At 51.8% G+C, this 18351-nt stretch overlaps 1 protein-coding gene across 2 annotated transcripts; it reads left to right on the top strand.

The window, feature by feature from the left end:
* Positions 1–497: 497 nt before the first annotated feature.
* On the top strand, positions 498–17927 carry CCDC25 (coiled-coil domain containing 25). Of its 2 annotated transcripts, XM_066174897.1 has the most exons (9): positions 500–699; positions 3984–4037; positions 6553–6592; positions 7929–7980; positions 10977–11052; positions 13102–13205; positions 15069–15274; positions 16576–16621; positions 17658–17927. In XM_066174897.1, exons 1-9 carry the CDS (start codon positions 675–677, stop codon positions 17685–17687), a joined length of 633 nt encoding a protein of 210 aa, XP_066030994.1. In that variant the 5' UTR covers positions 500–674; the 3' UTR covers positions 17688–17927. The 2 variants fall into 2 exon arrangements, with proteins under 2 accessions (XP_066030993.1, XP_066030994.1); XM_066174896.1 differs by lacking the exons at positions 15069–15274; positions 16576–16621; positions 17658–17927 and having other exon boundaries at positions 498–699; positions 13102–13928.
* Positions 17928–18351: the final 424 nt, after the last annotated feature.

Genomic DNA, 18351 nt, shown 5'->3' with positions numbered 1-18351 from the left:
AAAAAGAGGAAAAAAACGGGGAGGAGGGAAAAGTGGAGGGGGAAGGGAAGGGAAGGGAAGGGAAGGGAAGGGAAGGGAAGGGAAGGGAAGGGAAGGGAAGGGAAGGGAAGGGAAGGGAAGGGAAGGGAAGGGAAGGGGACGAAAGAAAGGGAAATGAAGGGGAAAAAAGGGAAAAAGTGGAAGAAAAAAAAAAGGAGAAAGGGAAGGGCAAAAAGGGAAGTGGAAAAGGGAAAAAGAAAAGGAACAGGAAAAAAAAGGGGAGACAGTAAAGGCAAGAGAGGAAAAGCCAAGTGGAGAAACAGAAAAACGGAAAAGAAGAAAACATGGCAAGTGTCCAGTGCGCATGCGCAGCGCTGGGCCGTACGGTGTCATGGCCGCCGCTTCATGCGGAGTTCCATTTGCCGTACACCATCATGGCCGCTCGCGCACGCGCAGTTCCATCTCCCCGCACTCTTGTACCGCTTTGCGCATGCGCCTCGTTCGGCGCCGGTGGTGGCGTCACCCCCGCGCGTGCGCAGTGCCGGCCGGGCCTGCCCTGAGGAGGAAGCGGCGGCGGAGCCCCCGGCACGGAAAACCGGGAATAAACCGGGGAAAAAAACCGGGAAAAAAAACCCGGGAAAAACCAGGAATAAAGCGGGAAAAGGCGGGACAAGCCGGCTCAGCACAGCGCAGCCATGGTGTTTTACTTCACCTCCAACGGTGAGGGCGCCGCGGGAGCTCGGGGGGGCCGGGGCGGGGATTCCCGTTCCCGACTTTTCCGGGGACATTCCAGCTGGGAATTCCTGCCCCGGGCTCGCCTTTCCCCGGGAATTCCCGGGGGGTTTCCCTTCCCTTTCCCGGGTTCCCCTCAGCCTTTGGGAATGCCGAAATTGCCCAAAATTCGCGGGGTTTTTTCCTGTTTTTTTTTAATTTTTTTTTTCTCTGAGGGAGGAGAATTCCCGTGGAATTTTTCCCCGGAAAAACCAAAAGTTTGGGAATGTGCCTGGATTTAACCTGGGAGTAAAAAAAACCGGGGAAAACTCCTCAAATTTGGGGAATTTCTCCTTGGATTCTGGGGTTTTTTCCCGTTGTTTTTTTTTTTTTTTTCCCCCCAGATTTTCCTGGAATGTTTGAGATTCCCGCTGATTGCGGGTTTTTCCATAAAAGATTCTTTGGGAATTGGGGGATTCGGAATGAAAATATTCCCCAAGAAATAACAAATAATTTAAATAAAAAACCCCCAAAACCGCTGGAAGTGGGAGGAGTTTGGGGAATGTTGGGAATTCCAGCCTGGAATGTGCTGAACGTCCCGTTTTTCCCGGGAATTCGAATCCTGAGGGGTTTTCCCGGGAAAAAATCCGCCTGGAAAAGGCTCAGGGGAGGAAGTTTGGGTGTCCAAAAAAAAAATACCGGGGGGGGGAAAGGAAAAAAAAAAACGGGAAAAATGGGAAAACCAGGAAAAAATAGGGAAAAAAAAACCGGGAAAAATGGGGGAAAACGTGGGAAAACCAGGAAAAAATAGGGAAAAAAGGGAAAAAAAAACCGGGAAAAATGGGGGAAAACCAGGAAAAAATAGGGGAAAAAAAGGGGAAAAACCTGGGAAAACCTGGAAAAAATAGGGAAAAAAAAAACCGGAAAAATGGGGGAAAACGTGGGAAAACCAGGAAAAAATAGGGAAAAACCCGGGAAAAATGGGGAAAAAAACTGGGAAAACCAGGAAAAAATAGGGAAAAAAGGGAAAAAAAAAAAAGGGGAAAATGGGGAAAAACCTGGGAAACCTGGAAAAAATAGGGGAAAAAAATGGGGAAAAAATGAGAAAAATGGGGGAAAACGTGGGAAAACCAGAAAAAAAAAGGGAAAAAAACCCGGGAAAAAATGGGGGAAACGTGGGAAAACCAGGAAAAAATAGGGAAAAAAAAAACGGGAAAAAAAAAAAAAAGGGGGGGGAAATGGGGAAAACCTGGGAAAACCGGGAAAAAATAGGGGAAAAAACCCGGGAAAAATGGGGAAAAAACCTGGGAAAACCAGGAAAAAATGGGGGGAAAAAAGGGGAAAATGGGGGAAAACCTGGAAAAAATAGGGAAAAAAAACGGGAAAAAAAATGGGGAAAATGGGGGAAAACGTGGGAAAACCAGGAAAAAATAGGGAAAAAAAAACGAAAAAAAAAGGGGAAAATGGAGAAAAAGCCTGGGAAAAGTGGGAAAAAATAGGGAAAAAAACCAGGAAAAAAAGGGAAAAATGGGGAAAAACCTGGGAAAACCTGGAAAAAATAGGGGAAAAAAACGGGGGAAAAAAAAAAGGGAAAAATGGGGGAAAAACGTGGGAAAACCAGGAAAAAATAGGGAAAAAAACAGAAAAAAAAGGGGGAAAATGGGGAAAAAGCCTGGGAAAAGTGGGAAAAACGTGGAAGAATGGGGGGAAAAAACCTGGGAAGATAGGGGGAAAAAAACCAGGAAAAAAAAACTGGACAAAAAACTTGGGGAAAAATAAAAACCAGGGAAAAATTGGGGAAAAAAGGGAGAAAAAACTGGGGAAATGGGTAAAAAACAGGAAAAAATGAGGAAAAAAACTGGGGGGGTGGGGAAAAAAACCAGGAAAAATTTGGAGCGATGGGGGAAAAATGGGGAAAAACGGGGGGAAAACTGGGAAAAACGGGGGGAAGTGGGGAAAACTGGGAAAAATAGGAAAATACGGGGAAAAGGAGAAAAAAACTGGGAAAAATGAGGAAAAACCAGGAAAAAACCCTGCGGGAAATGGGGGGAAATAGGGAAAAATTGGGGAAAACCAGGAAAAAACGGGGGGAAAGGGGCAAAAACCTGGGAAAATGGGGAAAAGAAATGGGAAAACCAGGGGAGAATGGGAAAAAACAGGAAAAACCCGGGAGAGTAGGAAAAAACCTGGGAAAATGGGGAAAAACGGGAAAAAACCGGGAAAAAACCCAAGAACGAAATGGTGAAATAATGGGGGGAAAAAAACAGGAAAAAATGAGGAAAAAAAACGGGGGAAAACGGGAAAAAAATGAGGAAAGAACCGGGAAAAAATGAGGGAAAAAAGGGAAAAAAGGGAAAAAAATGGGAAAAAAATGGGAAAAAAATGGGAAAAAAATGGAAAGAAAAAATGAGGGAAAAAACCGGAAAAATGGGAAAAAAGGAGAAAAAAGGGAAAAAAAAGAGGAAAAAACCGGAAAAAATGGGAAAAAAAGAAGGAAAAAACGGGAAAAAAAGAGGAAAAAAAGAAGGAAAAACGGGAAAAAGAAAACGGGAAAAAAAAACGGGAAAAAATGAGGAAAAAAAACCAGGAAAAAACCGGGAAAAAATGTGGAAAAACCTGGGAAGACCCGGGCAAACCTGTGGGAAAACGGGGCAGGAACCCCCCGTTCCGGCGGCGGGGGGAGGGGCGGGGTTTTCCCGGGGTTTCCCTGGGTTTTCCCGGTTTTCCCGGGTTTCCCCGGTTTTTCCCGGGTTTTTCCCTGGGTTTTTCCCCGGTTTTCCCTGAGTTTTCCCCGGTTTTCCCGGTTTTTCCCTGGGTTTTCCCGGTTTTTCCCAGGTTTTCCCCGGGTTTTCCCTGGTTTTCCCGGGTTTTCCCAGGTTTTCCCTGGGTTTTTCCCGGATTTTCCCGGGTTTTCCCGGTTTTCCCCAGTTTTCCCGGGCTTTCCCGGGTTTTCCCGGTTTTCCCCGGGTTTTCCCGGTTTCCCCTGGGTTTTTCCCGGGTTTCCCGGGGTTTCCCTGGATTTTCCCGGGTTTCCTGGGTTTTCCCGGTTTTCCTGGGTTTTTCCCGGTTTCCCCTGGGTTTTTCCCGGGTTTCCCGGGGTTTCCCTGGATTTTCCCGGGTTTCCCCGGGTTTTCCCCGGTTTTCCTGGATTTTCCCGGTTTTCCTCGGTTTTTCCCTGGGTTTTTCCCGGGTTTTTCCCCGGTTTTTCCTGGGTTTTCCCGGGTTTTTCCCCGGTTTTCCCGGTTTCCCGGTTTCCCGGGCGCCGTGGGAACTCGCCGTGTCCGTGTCCGCAGCCGCCGCCGCCGCCGCCGCGTACACCGTCTACATGGGCAAGGACAAGTACGAGAGTGAGTCGCCGCCGCCCCCGCGAGTCCCGGATCCCTCGGGGATTCCAGGATCCCTCGGGGATTCCCGGATCCCTCGGGAATTCCCGGATCCCTCGGGGAGTCCCGGATCCCTCGGGGAGTCCCGGATCCCTCGGGAATTCCCGGATTCCTCGGGGATTCCCGGATCCCTCGGGGAGTCCCGGATTCCTCGGGAATTCCCGGATTCCTCGGGGATTCCCGGATTCCTCGGGGAGTCCCGGATCCCTCGGGGATTCGGGGGGGTTCCTTGGGGATTTTCGGGAATTCTTTGGGAATTTTGGGAGTTCTTTGGGAATTTCGGGAATTCTTTGGGAATTCGGGGAATTCTTTGGGATTTTTGGAATTCCTTGGGAGTTTGGGAATTCTCTGGGAGTTTGGGAATTCTCTGGGAATTGGGGAATTCCTTGGGAATTGGGGAATTCCTTGGGAATTCGGGGGATTCTTTGGGAGTTTTCGGGAATTCTTTGGGATTTTTGGGAATTCCTTGGGGGTTTGGGAATTCCTTGGGAGTTTGGGAATTCCTTGGGAATTTGGGAATTCTTTGGGAGTTTCGGGAATTCTCAGGGATTTGGGGCCGGGAGTTCCGCGTTTTCCTCGGGATTTTTCCTTTTTGCTCTTGGAATTCTCCCGTTTTTCCGGGAATTTTCCCTTTTTTTTTTTTTTCTTGGAGTTTTTTGCCTTTTTTTTTCTTTGGAATTTTCATGGTTTTCTTGGAATTTTTTCCCTTTTTTTTCTTGGAATTTTCCCATTTTTCCCTTGGATTTTCTCCCATTTTCCCATTGGAATTCTCCCACTTTTCTTGGAATTCTCCCCTTTCTTTTCTTGGAATTTTTCCTGGGAATTCTCCCACTTTTCTTGGAATTTTTCACTTTTTTTTTCCTGGGATTTTTTTCCATTTTTGTCCTTGGAATTTTTTCCTTATTTTTCTTGGAATTTTTTCCCCCTTTTCCTCGGAATTCCTTGGGTTTGTTGGGGATTTTGGGGGATTTTTTCGGAGTTCTCCCCTCTCCAGGGGCGTTTTCCAGAGGATTTTTCCAGGATTTTTCCCAGGGGTTTTCTCCCTCCCCAGGCAGGGCTGGATTCCTGCTGGGAATGGGGTCGGGAATCCCGAGATTTGGGAATTCTGGGATTTGGGAATTCTGGGATTTGGGGTCGGGAATCCCGGGATTTGGGAATTCTGGGGTTTGGGAATTCCGGGATTTGGGGTCGGGAATCCCGGGATTTGGGAATTCCGGGATTTGGGAATTCTGGGGTTTGGGGTCGGGAATCCCGGGATTTGGGAATTCCGGGATTTGGGGTCGGGAATCCCGGGATTTGCATTGGGAATTCCGGGATTTGGGGTCGGAATTGGGGCTGGATTCGAGGCTGGGAATTCCGGGATTTGGGGTCGGATTTGGGTTGGGATTCCCGGGATTTGAGGCTGGATTTGGGGCTGGGGATGGATTTGGGGGTTGGGAATTCCGGGATTTGGGGTTTGGGAATTCCGGGATTTGGGGTTGGAGTCCTGGGAATGTGGGGTCAGAATCCCGGGATTTGGGGCTGGATCTGGGCTGGGAATTCTGGGATTTGGGGTTGGGAATCCCAGGGTTTGGGGGCGGGATTTGGGATTCGGGGTTCGGGATTCGGGATTCGGGATTCGGGATTCGGGATTCGGGGTTCGGGGTTCGGGATTTGGATTCGGGGTTCGGGATTCGGGGTTCGGGGTTCGGGATTTGGATTCGGGGTTCGGGATTCGGGATTCGGGGTTCGGGATTCGGGGTTTGGATTCGGGGTTCGGGATTCGGGGTTCGGGGTTCGGGATTTGGATTCGGGGTTCGGGATTCGGGGTTCGGGATTCGGGGTTTGGATTCGGGGTTCGGGATTCGGGATTCGGGATTCGGGATTTGGGATTCGGGATTCGGGGTTCGGGGTTCGGGATTCGGGATTCGGGATTCGGGATTTGGATTCGGGATTCGGGATTCGGGATTTGGGATTCGGGATTCGGGATTCGGGATTCGGGATTTGGGATTTGGGATTCAGGGTTCGGGATTCGGGATTCGGGATTCGGGATTTGGGATTTGGGATTCAGGGTTCGGGATTCAGGATTCGGGATTCGGGATTCGGGGTTCGGGGTTCGGGATCCGGGATTCGGGGTTCGGGGTTCGGGGTTCGGGATTCGGGATTCGGGGTTTGGGATTCGGGATTCGGGATTCGGGATTCGGGATTCGGGATTTGGATTCGGGATTCGGGGTTCGGGATTTGGGATTCGGGGTTCGGGATTTGGATTCGGGGTTCGGGATTCGGGGTTTGGATTCGGGGTTCGGGATTCGGGATTCGGGATTTGGATTCGGGGTTCGGGATTCGGGATTCGGGATTTGGATTCGGGGTTCGGGATTTGGGATTCGGGGTTCGGGGTTCGGGATTCGGGGTTCGGGATTCGGGATTCGGGGTTCGGGGTTCGGGGTTCGGATTGGCGGCCGCCGTTCCCGGCCTCTCCGAGCGCGCTCCCTTCCCGCAGACGAGGATCTGATCAAGTACGGCTGGCCCGAGGACGTCTGGTGGGTGCCGGCATCCCCCAGCCCCCCCAAATCCCAACTTCCCGACTTTCCTCCCCGACTTTTCCCGCTTTTTTCTCTCTCCCTTCCCAACTTTTCCCCTTTTCCCCCTTTTTCCCCCATTTTTCCCCTTCTCCCCCACATTTCCCACGTTTCCCCCGTTTTTCCCACACTTTCCCCACTCCCTTCCTGACTTTTCCCCCTTTTTTTCCCAATTTCTCCCTTTTTCCCCCAGATTTTCCCCCTTTTTTCCCCTTCCCCCGTTTTTTCCTGGTTTTCCCCATTTCTCCCACCCCTTTCCCACTTTTCCCCCTTTTCCCTTTCTTTTTCCCCATTTTTCCCACATTTTTTCCCACTTTTTTCCCAATTTTCCTCACTTTTCCCCCTTTTTTCCCATTCTTTTCCCATTTTTCCCACACATTTCCCACTTTTCCCCATTTTTCCCACAATTTTCCCACATTTTTCCCTTTTTTTCCTGCTTTTCCCACTTTCCCCCGTTTCCCCCCTTTTTTCCCGATTTTTCCCATTCCCCCCTTTTTCCCTTCCCCATTTTTCCCACAATTTCCCACTTTTTCCCCATTTTCCTTTTCCCCATTTTCCTTTTCCCCCATTTCTCTCCCTTTTTTTTCCCTTTTCCCCCATTTTTCCCAAATTTTCCCACTTTCCCCCCATTTCTCTCGCTTTTTTTCCCTTTTTCCCCATTTTTCCTGGTTTTTTTCCCATTTCTCCCACTCATTTCCCACTTTCCCCCCTTTCCCCTTTTTCCTTTCACCGTTTTCCCCATTTTTCCCACTTTTCCCCCTTTTTCCCACTTTTTTCCCCATTTTTCCCCATTTCCCCCCACTTTTCCCACATTTTCCCCTTTTTTCCCGATTTTTCCCATTCCCCCCTTTTTCCCTTCCCCATTTTTCCCACAATTTTCCCACTTTTCCCCCATTTTCCTTTTCATTTCCCCCATATTTCCCACATTTTCCCACTTTTTCCCCAATTTTCCCCATTTTCCTTTTCTTTTCCCCCTTTTTCCCGTTTCTCCCGTGTTTTCCCACTTTTCCCACATTTTCCCCTTTTTTCCTGCTTTTCCCACCTTTCCCCCTTTTCCCCACGTTTTTCCCGCTTTTTTCCACTTTTCCCGCTTTTCTCCCATTTCCCCCCATTTCTTTCCCAACTTTTCCCACTTTTTTCCCCTCTCCCCCATTTTTCCCACATTTTCTCTCTTTTCCCGCCTTCTTTCCCACTTTCCCAGTTCTATTTTTCCCAATTTTTCCCGATTTTCCCGTTTCCGCCCCGTTTTCCCGCCTTTTTCCCGGCATTCCCAGGGAACGTTCCGGGTTTTCCGCAGGTTCCACGTGGACAAACTCTCCTCCGCCCACGTCTACCTGCGGCTGCACAAGGTAAAAAACCCGGAAAAAAACCCGGAAAATCGGGGAAAGTCTCGGGAAAATCGGGATGTTCCTGGGAATGTTTGGGAAAGCCTTCGGGAAAATCGGGATATTCCTCGGAAATTCGGGATATTCCTCGGGAATTCGGGATATTCCTCGGGAAATTCACGGGAAAATCGGGATATTCCTCGGGAAATTTGGGATATTCCTTGGGAAATTTGGGATATTCCTCGGGAAAATCGGGATATCTCCCGGAAAAACTTGGGGAAAACTTTGGGAAAAGTCGGGATATTCTCCCGGAAAATCTGGGGAAACTTTGGGGGAAATTGGGAAAAACCTTGGGAATTTTGGGATACCCCTGGGAAAATTGGGATTTCCCCCAGAAACTTGGGAAAAACCTTGGGAATTTTGGGATATCCCTGGGAAATTGTGGGGAAATTGGAAAATCCCCGAGAAAATTTTGGGAAAACTGGGAAAAACCTCCGGAAAAGCGGGATACGCCTTTGGAAACGCCGGGAATGAACTTGGGGAAGATGAGAACGTCCTCGGGAAAGTCGGGAAAAATCAGGAGATTCCCGGGAAAGCTTGGGGAAAACCTCGGGAGAAGTGGGAGAAACCTTGGGGAAAAGCGGGATTTCCCTCCGGAAACTGGGAAAACTGGGATTTATTCCCGGGGAAAAACCTTGGGAAAAACGGGATGTTCCTGGGAAACCTTGGGGAAAGCCTTGGGAAAAGTGGGAAAACGTGGGAAAAAACCTTGGGAAAAACCTCGGGAAAAGTGGGAAACCGTGGGAAAACTTGGGAAAAGCTTTGGGAAAAGTGGGAAACCTTGGGAAAAGTGGGAATTCCCTCAGGAAACCATGAGGAAACTTGGGAAAAACCTTGGGAAAAATGGGATGTTCCTGGGAAACCTTGGGAAAAACCTCGGGAAAAGTGGGGAAACCGTGGGAAACCATGGGAAAAAATGGGAAAAACCTTGGGGAAAATGGGATATTCCTGGGAAACCCTGGGAAAAACCTCGGAAAAAGTGGGAAAACTTGGGAAAAAAACCTTGGGAAAAACCTCGGGAAAAGTGGGGAAACCATGGGAAACTTGGGAAAAAGCCTTGGGAAAAACCTTGGGAAACCGTGGGAAATTTGGGAAAAGCCTTGGGAAAAGTGAGAATTCCCTCAGGAAACCATGAGGAAAATTGGGAAAAACCTTGGGAAAAATGGGAAACCGTGGGAAACCTTAGGAAAAACCTTGGGAAAAGTGGGAATTCCCTCAGGAAACCATGGGGAAACTTGGGAAAAACCTTGGGAAAAATGGGATATTCCTGGGAAACCTTGGGAAAAACCTTGGGAAAAGTGGGAAATGGTGGGAAACTTGGGAAAAAGCCTTGGGAAAAGTGGGAAATGGTGGGAAACTTGGGAAAAAGCCTTGGGAAAAGTGGGAATTCTCTCAGGAAACCATGGGAAACCTTGGGAAAAGCCTTGGGAAAAAAGGGGAAAACTGGGGAAACCTTGGGGAAAACCTCGGCAAAAGTGGAAAACTGTGGGAAACTTGGGAAAAATTTTGGGAAAAGTGGGAAACTTGGGAAAAAACCTTGGGAAAAACCTTGGGAAACCGTGGGAAACTGTGGGAAATTTGGGAAAAGCCTTGGGAAAAGTGAGAATTCCCTCAGGAAACCATGGGAAAACTTGGGAAAAGCCTTGGGAAAAGTGGGAAACTTGGGGAAAACCCTGGGAAAAGTGGGAAACCGTGGGAAACCTGGGAAAAATTTTGGGAAAAATGGGAAACCGTGGGAAATTTGGGAAAAAGCTCGGGAAAAGTGGGAAAACTTGGGAAAAACCTTGGGAAAAACCCTGGGAAAAGTGGGAAACCGTGGGAAACTTGGGAAAAATTTTGGGAAAAGTGGGAAACTTGGGAAAAAACCTTGGGAAAAGTGGGAATTCCCTCAGGAAACCATGGGAAAACTTGGGAAAAACCTTGGGAAAAATGGGAAATGGTGGGAAACTTGGGAAAAAACCTTGGGAAAAACCTTGGGAAAAGTGGGAATTCCCTCAGGAAACCATGAAGAAAAATGGGAAAAACCTTGGGAAAAATGGGAAACCGTGGGAAATTTGGGAAAAGCTTTGGGAAAAGTGGGAAAACTTGGGAAAAAACCTTGGGAAAAGTGGGATATTCCTGGGAAACCTTGGGGAAAACCTTGGGAAAAGTGGGATATTCCTGGGAAACCTTGGGGAAAGTCTTGGGAAAAGTGGGAAACTTGGGAAAAACCCTTGGGAAAAATGGGAAACCGTGGGAAACTTGGGAAAAGCCTTGGGAAAAATGGGAAACCTTGGGAAAAAACCTTGGGAAAAGTGGGAAACCTTGGGAAAAACCCTGGGAAAAGTGGGAATTCCCTCAGGAAACCATGAGGAAAACTTGGGAAAAGCCTTGGGAAAAGTGGGATATTCCTGGGAAACCTTGGGAAAAACCTTGGGAAAAGTGGGAAATGGTGGGAAATTTGGGAAAAGCTTTGGGAAAAGTGGGAAACTTGGGGAAAACCCTGGGAAAAGTGGGAATTCTCTCAGGAAACCATGGGAAAACTTGGGAAAAACCTTGGGAAAAGTGGGAAACCGTGGGAAACCTTAGGAAAAACCTTGGGAAAAGTGGGAATTCCCTCAGGAAACCATGAGGGAAAAGCCTTGGGAAAAGTGGGAAACTTGGGGAAAACCCTGGGAAAAGTGGGAAACCGTGGGAAACTTGGGAAAAATTTTGGGAAAAATGGGAAACCTTGGGAAAAACCTTGGGAAAAGTGGGAAACTTGGGGAAAAGCCTTGGGAAAAGTGGGAATTCCCTCAGGAAAGCATGAGGAAACTTGGGAAAAGCCTTGGGAAAAGTGGGAATTCCCTGAGGAAAGCATGAGGACAAACCTTGGGCCAAGTCAGGGGTTCCCTGCGGAGGCCGGGGCCGAGCTCCGGGCGGTGCCGGGGCCGCGGCGGCCGGAATTCCCAGGGCGCCCTGGCGGGGCGTTGCGCGCGCAGGGCCAGACGCTGGACGACGTTCCCAAGGAGGTGCTGAGCGACTGCGCCCACCTGGTGAAGGCCAACAGCATCCAGGGTGCGCCGGGACAATCCGGGAATTCCGCCCGTCTGCCCCTCCCCCACCCCCAGTTCCCCCCCGGGACAATCCGGGAATTCCGCCCTCCTGCCCCTCCCCCACCCCGGTGTTCCCCCCCCCCCCCGGGAAATCCGGGAATTCCGCCCTCCTGCCCCTCCCCCACCCCGGTGTTCCCCCCCCCCCGGGGAAATCCGGGAATTCCGCCCGTCCTGCCCCTCCCCCACCCCGGTGTTCCCAGTTTTTCCCTCCGGGAATCCCGGCGGTCCTGCCCCTCCCCCACCCCCAGTTCCCCCCCCGGGACAATCTGGGAATTCCGGCGGTTCTGCCCCTCCCCCACCCCGGTGTTCCCAGTTTCCCCCCCGGGAATCCCAGCGGTTCTGCCCCTCCCCCACCCCCGGTTTTCCCAGTTTTCCCCCCGCCCTCATTGATTCCCACTTTTTCCCACAGTTTTCCCACTTTTTTCTCCCTTTTTTCCTCGACTTTTCTCCTTCTTTTTTTTTTCCCCTTTCCCCCCTTTTCTTTCCCATTTTTTTCCCATTTTTTCCCATTTTTCCCGTTTTTTTTCCTTTTTTTCCACATTTTCCCCGTTTTTTTCCCATTTTTCCCGGTTTTCCCCATTTTCCCCCATTTTTCCTCCATTTTCCCCATGATTTTTCTTTTTTATTTTTTTTCCATGTTTTCCCCCTTTTTTCCATTTTTCCTCCTTTTTTCCCCGTTTTCCCCCATTTTTCCCGTGTTTTTCCTTTTTTTTTCTTATTTTTTCCACATTTTTCCCCCTTTTTTCCCATTTTTCCCGTTTTTCCCCATTTTCCCCATTTTTTCCCATTTTTCCCGTGTTTTTTCTTTTTTCCTTATTTTTCTCCCCATTTCCCCCGTTTTTCCCACTCCTTTTCCCATCTTTCCCTGTTCTCCCAACATTTTCCCCCCCATTTTCCCCATTTTTCCCCCACATTCTCCCCCTATTTTTTCCCACATTTTCTCACATCTTTCCCAAATTTTCCCCCCATTTCCCCCATTTTCCCCCCAAATTTTCCCTGGTTTTCCCCATTGTTTTCCCATCATTTCCCCATTTTTCCCCATTTTTCCCCCATTTTTCCCCCATTTTTCCCCCATTTTTCCCCCATTTTCCCCCCATTTTTCCCCCCGTTTCTCCCTCGTTTTCCCTCCATTTTTCCCGTTCGTTCCCACATTTTTTCCCACCTTTTTTCCCCACGTTTTTTTCCTATTTTTCACTCATTTTCCCCCCATTTCTCCCCCATTTTCCCCCCGTGTTTTCCCCGTGTTTTCCCGGTGTTTCCCCCGTGTTTCCCCCGTGTTTTCCCGGTGTTTTCCCGGTGTTTTCCCGGTGTTTTCCCGGTGTTTCCCCGTGTTTTCCCGGTGTTTTCCCGGTGTTTTCCCGGCGTTATCCCGGCGTTATCCCGGTGTTTTCCCGGTGTTTTCCCCGTGTTTTCCCCGTGTTTTCCTGGTGTTTTCCCTGTTTTTCCCCCGTGTTTCCCCCGTGTTTTCCCGGTGTTTTCCCCGTGTTTTCCCGGTGTTTTCCCCGTGTTTCCCCCGTGTTTTCCCGGTGTTTCCCCCGTGTTTTCCCGGTGTTTTCCCGGTGTTTTCCCCGTGTTTTCCCCGTGTTTTCCCTGTTTTTCCCCCGTGTTTTCCCGGTGTTTTCCCGGTGTTTTCCCGGTGTTTTCCCGGTGTTTTCCCGGCGTTATCCCGGCGTTATCCCGGCGTTTTCCCGGCGTTTTCCCGGTGTTTTCCCCGTGTTTTCCCGGTGTTTTCCCCGTGTTTTCCCCGTGTTTTCCCTGTTTTTCCCCCGTGTTTTCCCGGCGTTATCCCGGCGTTATCCCGGCGTTTTCCCGGTGTTTTCCCGGTGTTTTCCCCGTGTTTTCCCGGCGTTATCCCGGCGTTATCCCGGTGTTTTCCCGGCGTTATCCCGGCGTTATCCCGGCGTTATCCCGGCGTTTTCCCGGTGTTTTCCCGGTGTTTTCCCGGTGTTTTCCCGGCGTTTTCCCGGCGTTATCCCGGCGTTTTCCCGGCGTTTTCCCGGTGCTCCGGCAGGCTGCAAGCTGAGCTCGGTGACGGTGGTTTACACGCCCTGGAGCAACCTGCGGAAAACCCCCGACATGGACGTGGGCCAGATCGGCTTCCACCGGCAGAAGGACGTGAGGGACGCCGGGAATCCGGGGAATGCCGGGAATCCGGGGAATGCCGGGAATCCGGGGAATGCCGGAATTCGGGGAATGCGGGAATCCGGGGAGTGCCGGGAATCCGGGGAGTGCCGGGAATCTGGGGAATGCGGGAATCCGGGGAATGCGGGAATTCGGGGAATGCCGGGAATTCGGGGAACGCCGGGAATTTGGGGAATGCCGGGAATTTGGGGAATGCCGGGAATTCGGGGAACGCCGGGAATTCGGGGAATGCCGGGAATTCGGGGAACGCTGGGAATTTGGGGAATGCCGGGAATTCGGGGAATGCCGGGAATTTGGGGAATTCGGGGAACGCGGGAATCCGGGGAATGCGGGAATTCGGGGAACTCCGGGAATTCGGGGAATGCGGGAATCCGGGGAAAGGGGCCGTGGCGAAATCGGGATTTTCCCGTTTTCCTGGGGCTGCCCAGGTGCTCACGCTGACGGTGGAGCGCCAATTCCCGCTCTCGTTTCCATTTTTCTGGGAATTTTCCCCATTTTTCTGGGAATTCCAGGTGCTCACGCTGACATAGAGCGTCAATTCCACCTCTCATTCCTGTTTTTCTGGGAATTTTTTCCCATTTTTTGGGATTTTTCCCAATTTTTCGGGAATTCCAGGTGCTCACACTGATGGCGGAGCGTCAATTCCCATTCCCATTCCCATTATTATTTTTCCCGTTTTTTTTCCGGGAATCCCGGCGGCAGGTGCGCTCGCTGGCGGTGGAGCCGCGGCCGTTCCCATTCCCATTATTTTTCCCGTTTTTTTTCCGGGAATGCCGGCGGCGGCAGGTGCGCTCGCTGGCGGTGGAGCCGCGGCCATTCCCATTCCCATTCCCGTTATTTTTCCCGTGTTTTTTTCCGGGAATGCCGGTGGCGGCAGGTGCGCTCGCTGGCGGTGGAGCGGCGGCCGTTCCCATTCCCATTATTATTTTTCCCGTGTTTTTTTCCGGGAATCCCGGCGGCAGGTGCGCTCGCTGGCGGTGGAGCAGCGGCCGTTCCCATTCCCATTTTTCCCGTTTTTTTTTCCGGGAATGCCGGTGGCGGCAGGTGCGCTCGCTGGCGGTGGAGCCGCGGCCGTTCCCATTCCCATTCCCATTCCCATTATTTTTCCCGTTTTTTTTCCGGGAATGCCGGTGGTGGCAGGTGCGCTCGCTGGCGGTGGAGCCGCGGCCGTTCCCATTCCCATTCCCATTCCCATTATTTTTCCCGTTTTTTTTCCGGGAATGCCGGTGGCGGCAGGTGCGCTCGCTGGCGGTGGAGCAGCGGCGGCCATTCCCATTCCCGTTATTTTTCCCGTGTTTTTTTCCGGGAATGCCGGTGGCGGCAGGTGCGCTCGCTGGCGGTGGAGCGGCGGCCATTCCCATTCCCATTATTATTTTTCCCGTTTTTTTTCCGGGAATGGCGGCAGGTGCGCTCGCTGGCGGTGGAGCGGCGGCCGTTCCCATTCCCATTATTATTTTTCCCGTTTTTTTTCCGGGAATGGCGGCAGGTGCGCTCGCTGGCGGTGGAGCAGCGGCGGCCGTTCCCATTCCCATTCCCATTATTTTTCCCGTTTTTTTTTCCGGGAATGCCGGCGGCAGGTGCGCTTGCTGGCGGTGGAGCCGCGGCCATTCCCATTCCCATTTTTCCCGTTTTTTTTCCGGGAATGCCGGTGGCGGCAGGTGCGCTCGCTGGCGGTGGAGCAGCGGCGGCCGTTCCCATTCCCATTATTATTTTTCCCGTTTTTTTTCCGGGAATGCCGGCGGCGGCAGGTGCGCTCGCTGGCGGTGGAGCAGCGGCCATTCCCGTTCCCATTCCCATTATTATTTTTCCCGTGTTTTTTTCCGGGAATGGCGGCAGGTGCGCTCGCTGGCGGTGGAGCAGCGGCGGCCCTCGGAGCGGCTGCGGCGCCTGGAGCGGACGCGCGTGGAGCGCTTCCCGGACCTGGCGGCCGAGCGCGAGAGCCGCGACCGCGAGGAGCGCGGCCGGCGCCGGCGGCAGCTGCGCGACGCCCGGCGCGCCCAGAAGGAGGAGCTGCGGAAAAAGCGGGAGCTGGAGGAGCTCAGGTGGGAATGCCGGGAATGCCGGGAATGCCGGGAATGCCGGGAATTCCGGCCTCGAGGGGGGGAGGGGCGCCGGGAACGCCGGGACGGGGCGTCGCCTCCGGGCTCCCTTCGGAGTCGCCTCCGCGGGCGTCTCCCGGAGCTCCGCCGGGAATTCCGGGCGCAGGTCGTTCTGGCTTCCCTTGGGAATTCCCACCGGAATTGCCTCTGGAATTGCCACTGCAGTTTCTTTTGGAATTATATCCGGAATTGCCTCTGGAATTGCCTCTGGAATTCCCTTTGGAATTGCCTCTGGAATTGCCTTTGGAATTGTCTTTGGAATTATCACTGGAATTCCCACTGGAATTGCCTCTGGAATTCCCACTGCAATTCCCCCCACTGCAGTTTCTTTTGGAATTATATCCGGAATTCCCTTTGGAATTCCCTCTAGAATTCCCTCTGGAATTGCCTTTGGAATTGTCTTTGGAATTAGCACTGGAATTCCCACTAGAATTTCTTTTGGAATTATATCTGGAATTGCCTCTGGAATTCCCTCTGGAATTGCCTTTGGAATGGCCTCCGGAGCGATCTCCGGAGCTCCGCCGGGAATTCCGGGCGGAGTTAGTTCTGGCTCCCCTTTGGAATTGTCTCCGGAAGGATTCCCGAAGCCCCTTTGGAATTCCCACCGGAATTGCCTCTGGAATTAGCACTGGAATTCCCACCGGAATTTCTTTTGGAATTATATCCGGAATTCCCTCTGGAATTGCCTCTGGAATCGCTTCCGGAGTTCCCGTTGGAATTCCAGTTCCCGCTGGAGTTGCATCCAGAATTCCCTCTGGAATTATCCCGGGGATTCCCTTGGGAATTCCTTTTGGAATTCCCTCTGGAATTCTCTCTGGATTCCCTTCGGAATTCTCTTCGGGGTCGCCAGCAGGATTGCCTCTGGAATTTTTTTTTTTTTCTGGAATTCCCTTTGGAACTGAAGTTCCCTCTGGAATTGGCCCTGGGATTTCCTCTGGAATTCCCGATCCCGGATAACCGGGAATGAGGGGCCGGGATGTCCCGGAATGTCACCCGGGAATTCCTCCCCGGGGATTCGGGAATTCGGGAATTTGGGATTCCCGGGGGAGCTCCGCCCTCCCTGGGCACCACAAAACCCGGGATTTCCGGAATTCCGGGATCTCCCCAGCGGGAAAACAGGGATTGGGATCCCAAATCCGGGATTTCCCGGCTGGGAGGAAGGAATTCCGGGCTAACCAGTGGGCGAGGGCTGGTCCGGAGGGAAAACCCTTTGGAATTCTGGGATAACTGGGAATTCTCCACAGGAGCTACTCGTCCCTGATGAAGGCCGAGAACATGTCCTCCAACCAGGTGAGAATTCCCGGGAATTCCTGGGGAAAGGGACGGAATTCCCGGAATTCCGACCTGCCCCCGGGGCCTGAGGGGAAGGGGCTGGGAACGGGAACGACGGGAACGGTGGGAATCTTGGGAATGATGGGAATCTTGGGAATCTTGGGAACGATGGGAGTGATGGGAATGGATGGGAGCGGGAATAATGAGACTGATGGGCTTGGGAATCGGGAATCATCAGGAATGGGAACGATGGGAATGGGAATGATGGGAATGGGAATGGGAATGATGGGAATGGGAATGATGGGAATGGGAAGAATGGGATTGGGATTGGGAATAATGGGGAAAATGGGAATGGGAACGATGGGAATGGGAATGATGGGAATGGGAATAATCGGAATGGGATAATGGGAATGGGATAATGGGATTAACGGGATTGGGAATAATGGGGAAAATGGGAATGGGAATCATTGGAATAATGGGAAGAATGAGAATAATGGGATTGGGAATGATGGGAACGGGAATGATGAGGAGAATGGGAAGAATGGGAATGATGGGATTGGGAATAATGGGAATAATGGGAATGGTGAGGATGGGAATAATGGGATTGAGAATGGGAATGACGGGAGTGGGATGAGGATACTGGGGGAAATGGGAATAGTGGGATAACGGGATTGAGAGTGATGGGAATAGTGGGAATGGGGAGAATGGCGTGGGAATGACGGGAATCGTGGGATTGGGATGAGGGGAATCATGGGAATGACAGCGATTTTGGGAATAACAGGAATCGTGGGAATCACGGCATGGGAATCATGGGAATAATGGCACTGGGAATGGGAATGGGATAACTGGGAATAACGGGAATCGTGGGAATGGGAATGCTGGGAATTCCCGGAGCTCCGAGGGAGTCCTCCAGACCCCGAAGCTTCCAGGGAGAAGCCGGAGAGCCCCGAGATGCCGGGAAATGGTGGGATTGGAACGGGATCGTCCCAGAAATCCCTCCCGCGAGCCGTCCCGGCGTTTCCCGGGAATCCCCACCTTCCCGTTTTTCCGGCAGGACGGGAACGACTCGGACGATTTCATGTGAGGCTCCCTCCGCCCTGGGAACGTTCCCGGCGCCGACAGAATTCCCTGGAAAACGAACTGTGCCTCCCGAAAAAAAAAAACAACGACAAAAAAACCAAACCCTCGGGAAGGTTCTCCCGCTTTTCCAAGGACAACGGGAGGGAATTCCCGGGAATTCCCGGGAATCGGGATCCCCGGCGCCGCCTCTGCCGTTCTTCCCGCTGGGAATTGTCGGGAATTGGGAATTTTTATTTTTCTTTTCCCCCCTTTGGAATTGTGCTGAATTCCCGGCGTTCTCTGGGAATGGGGGTGGGGGAATCCCTGAAATCCTGGGGGAAAAAAAAAAAAAAACGACGGGAAAAGTGGGAAAACGGGAAGAGCTCCGACGGGGGGCTGGGCGGGAATCTGGGAATGTTCCAGGGAAAAGGGGCCGTCGCTTCCCGGGGATCCCACAGGCCAGGGATCGGGATCGGGATCGGGATCGGGATCGGGATCCGATCCATTTCCGCCATTCCCAAACCCGGGAAGGTTTTGGGGTCGTCCCCTCCCCCCCCCCCCAGGTCCCAAATCCCGTTGGGATGATCCCAAAAACCAACCCCCCCGAATTTCCCAAAAAAACCCCCCCAAATTCCCGAAAATCCCCAGATTGCCCCAAACGTCCTTCAAATTCCCGACAATTCCCCCGA

Source organism: Chamaea fasciata, unplaced genomic scaffold, assembly GCF_029207755.1.
Source record: "Chamaea fasciata isolate MVZ Bird 193981 ecotype frontalis unplaced genomic scaffold, bChaFas1.0.hap1 SCAF_1092, whole genome shotgun sequence".
NCBI lineage: Eukaryota > Metazoa > Chordata > Aves > Passeriformes > Sylviidae > Chamaea > Chamaea fasciata.
Note: the sequence above shows the minus strand (reverse complement) of the source record. Positions and strands in the feature narration are given on the sequence as shown.

Bases quoted from the DNA above. Each gene is read 5' to 3' on its own strand.
- CCDC25 (XM_066174896.1), top strand. From the start codon at position 675: ATGGTGTTTTACTTCACCTCCAACG. The intron at 6,593-7,928 runs GTGGGTGCCGGC...GGTTTTCCGCAG, and splicing joins GGCTGGCCCGAGGACGTCTG to GTTCCACGTGGACAAACTCT. The intron at 11,053-13,101 runs GTGCGCCGGGAC...GTGCTCCGGCAG, and splicing joins GAAGGCCAACAGCATCCAGG to GCTGCAAGCTGAGCTCGGTG.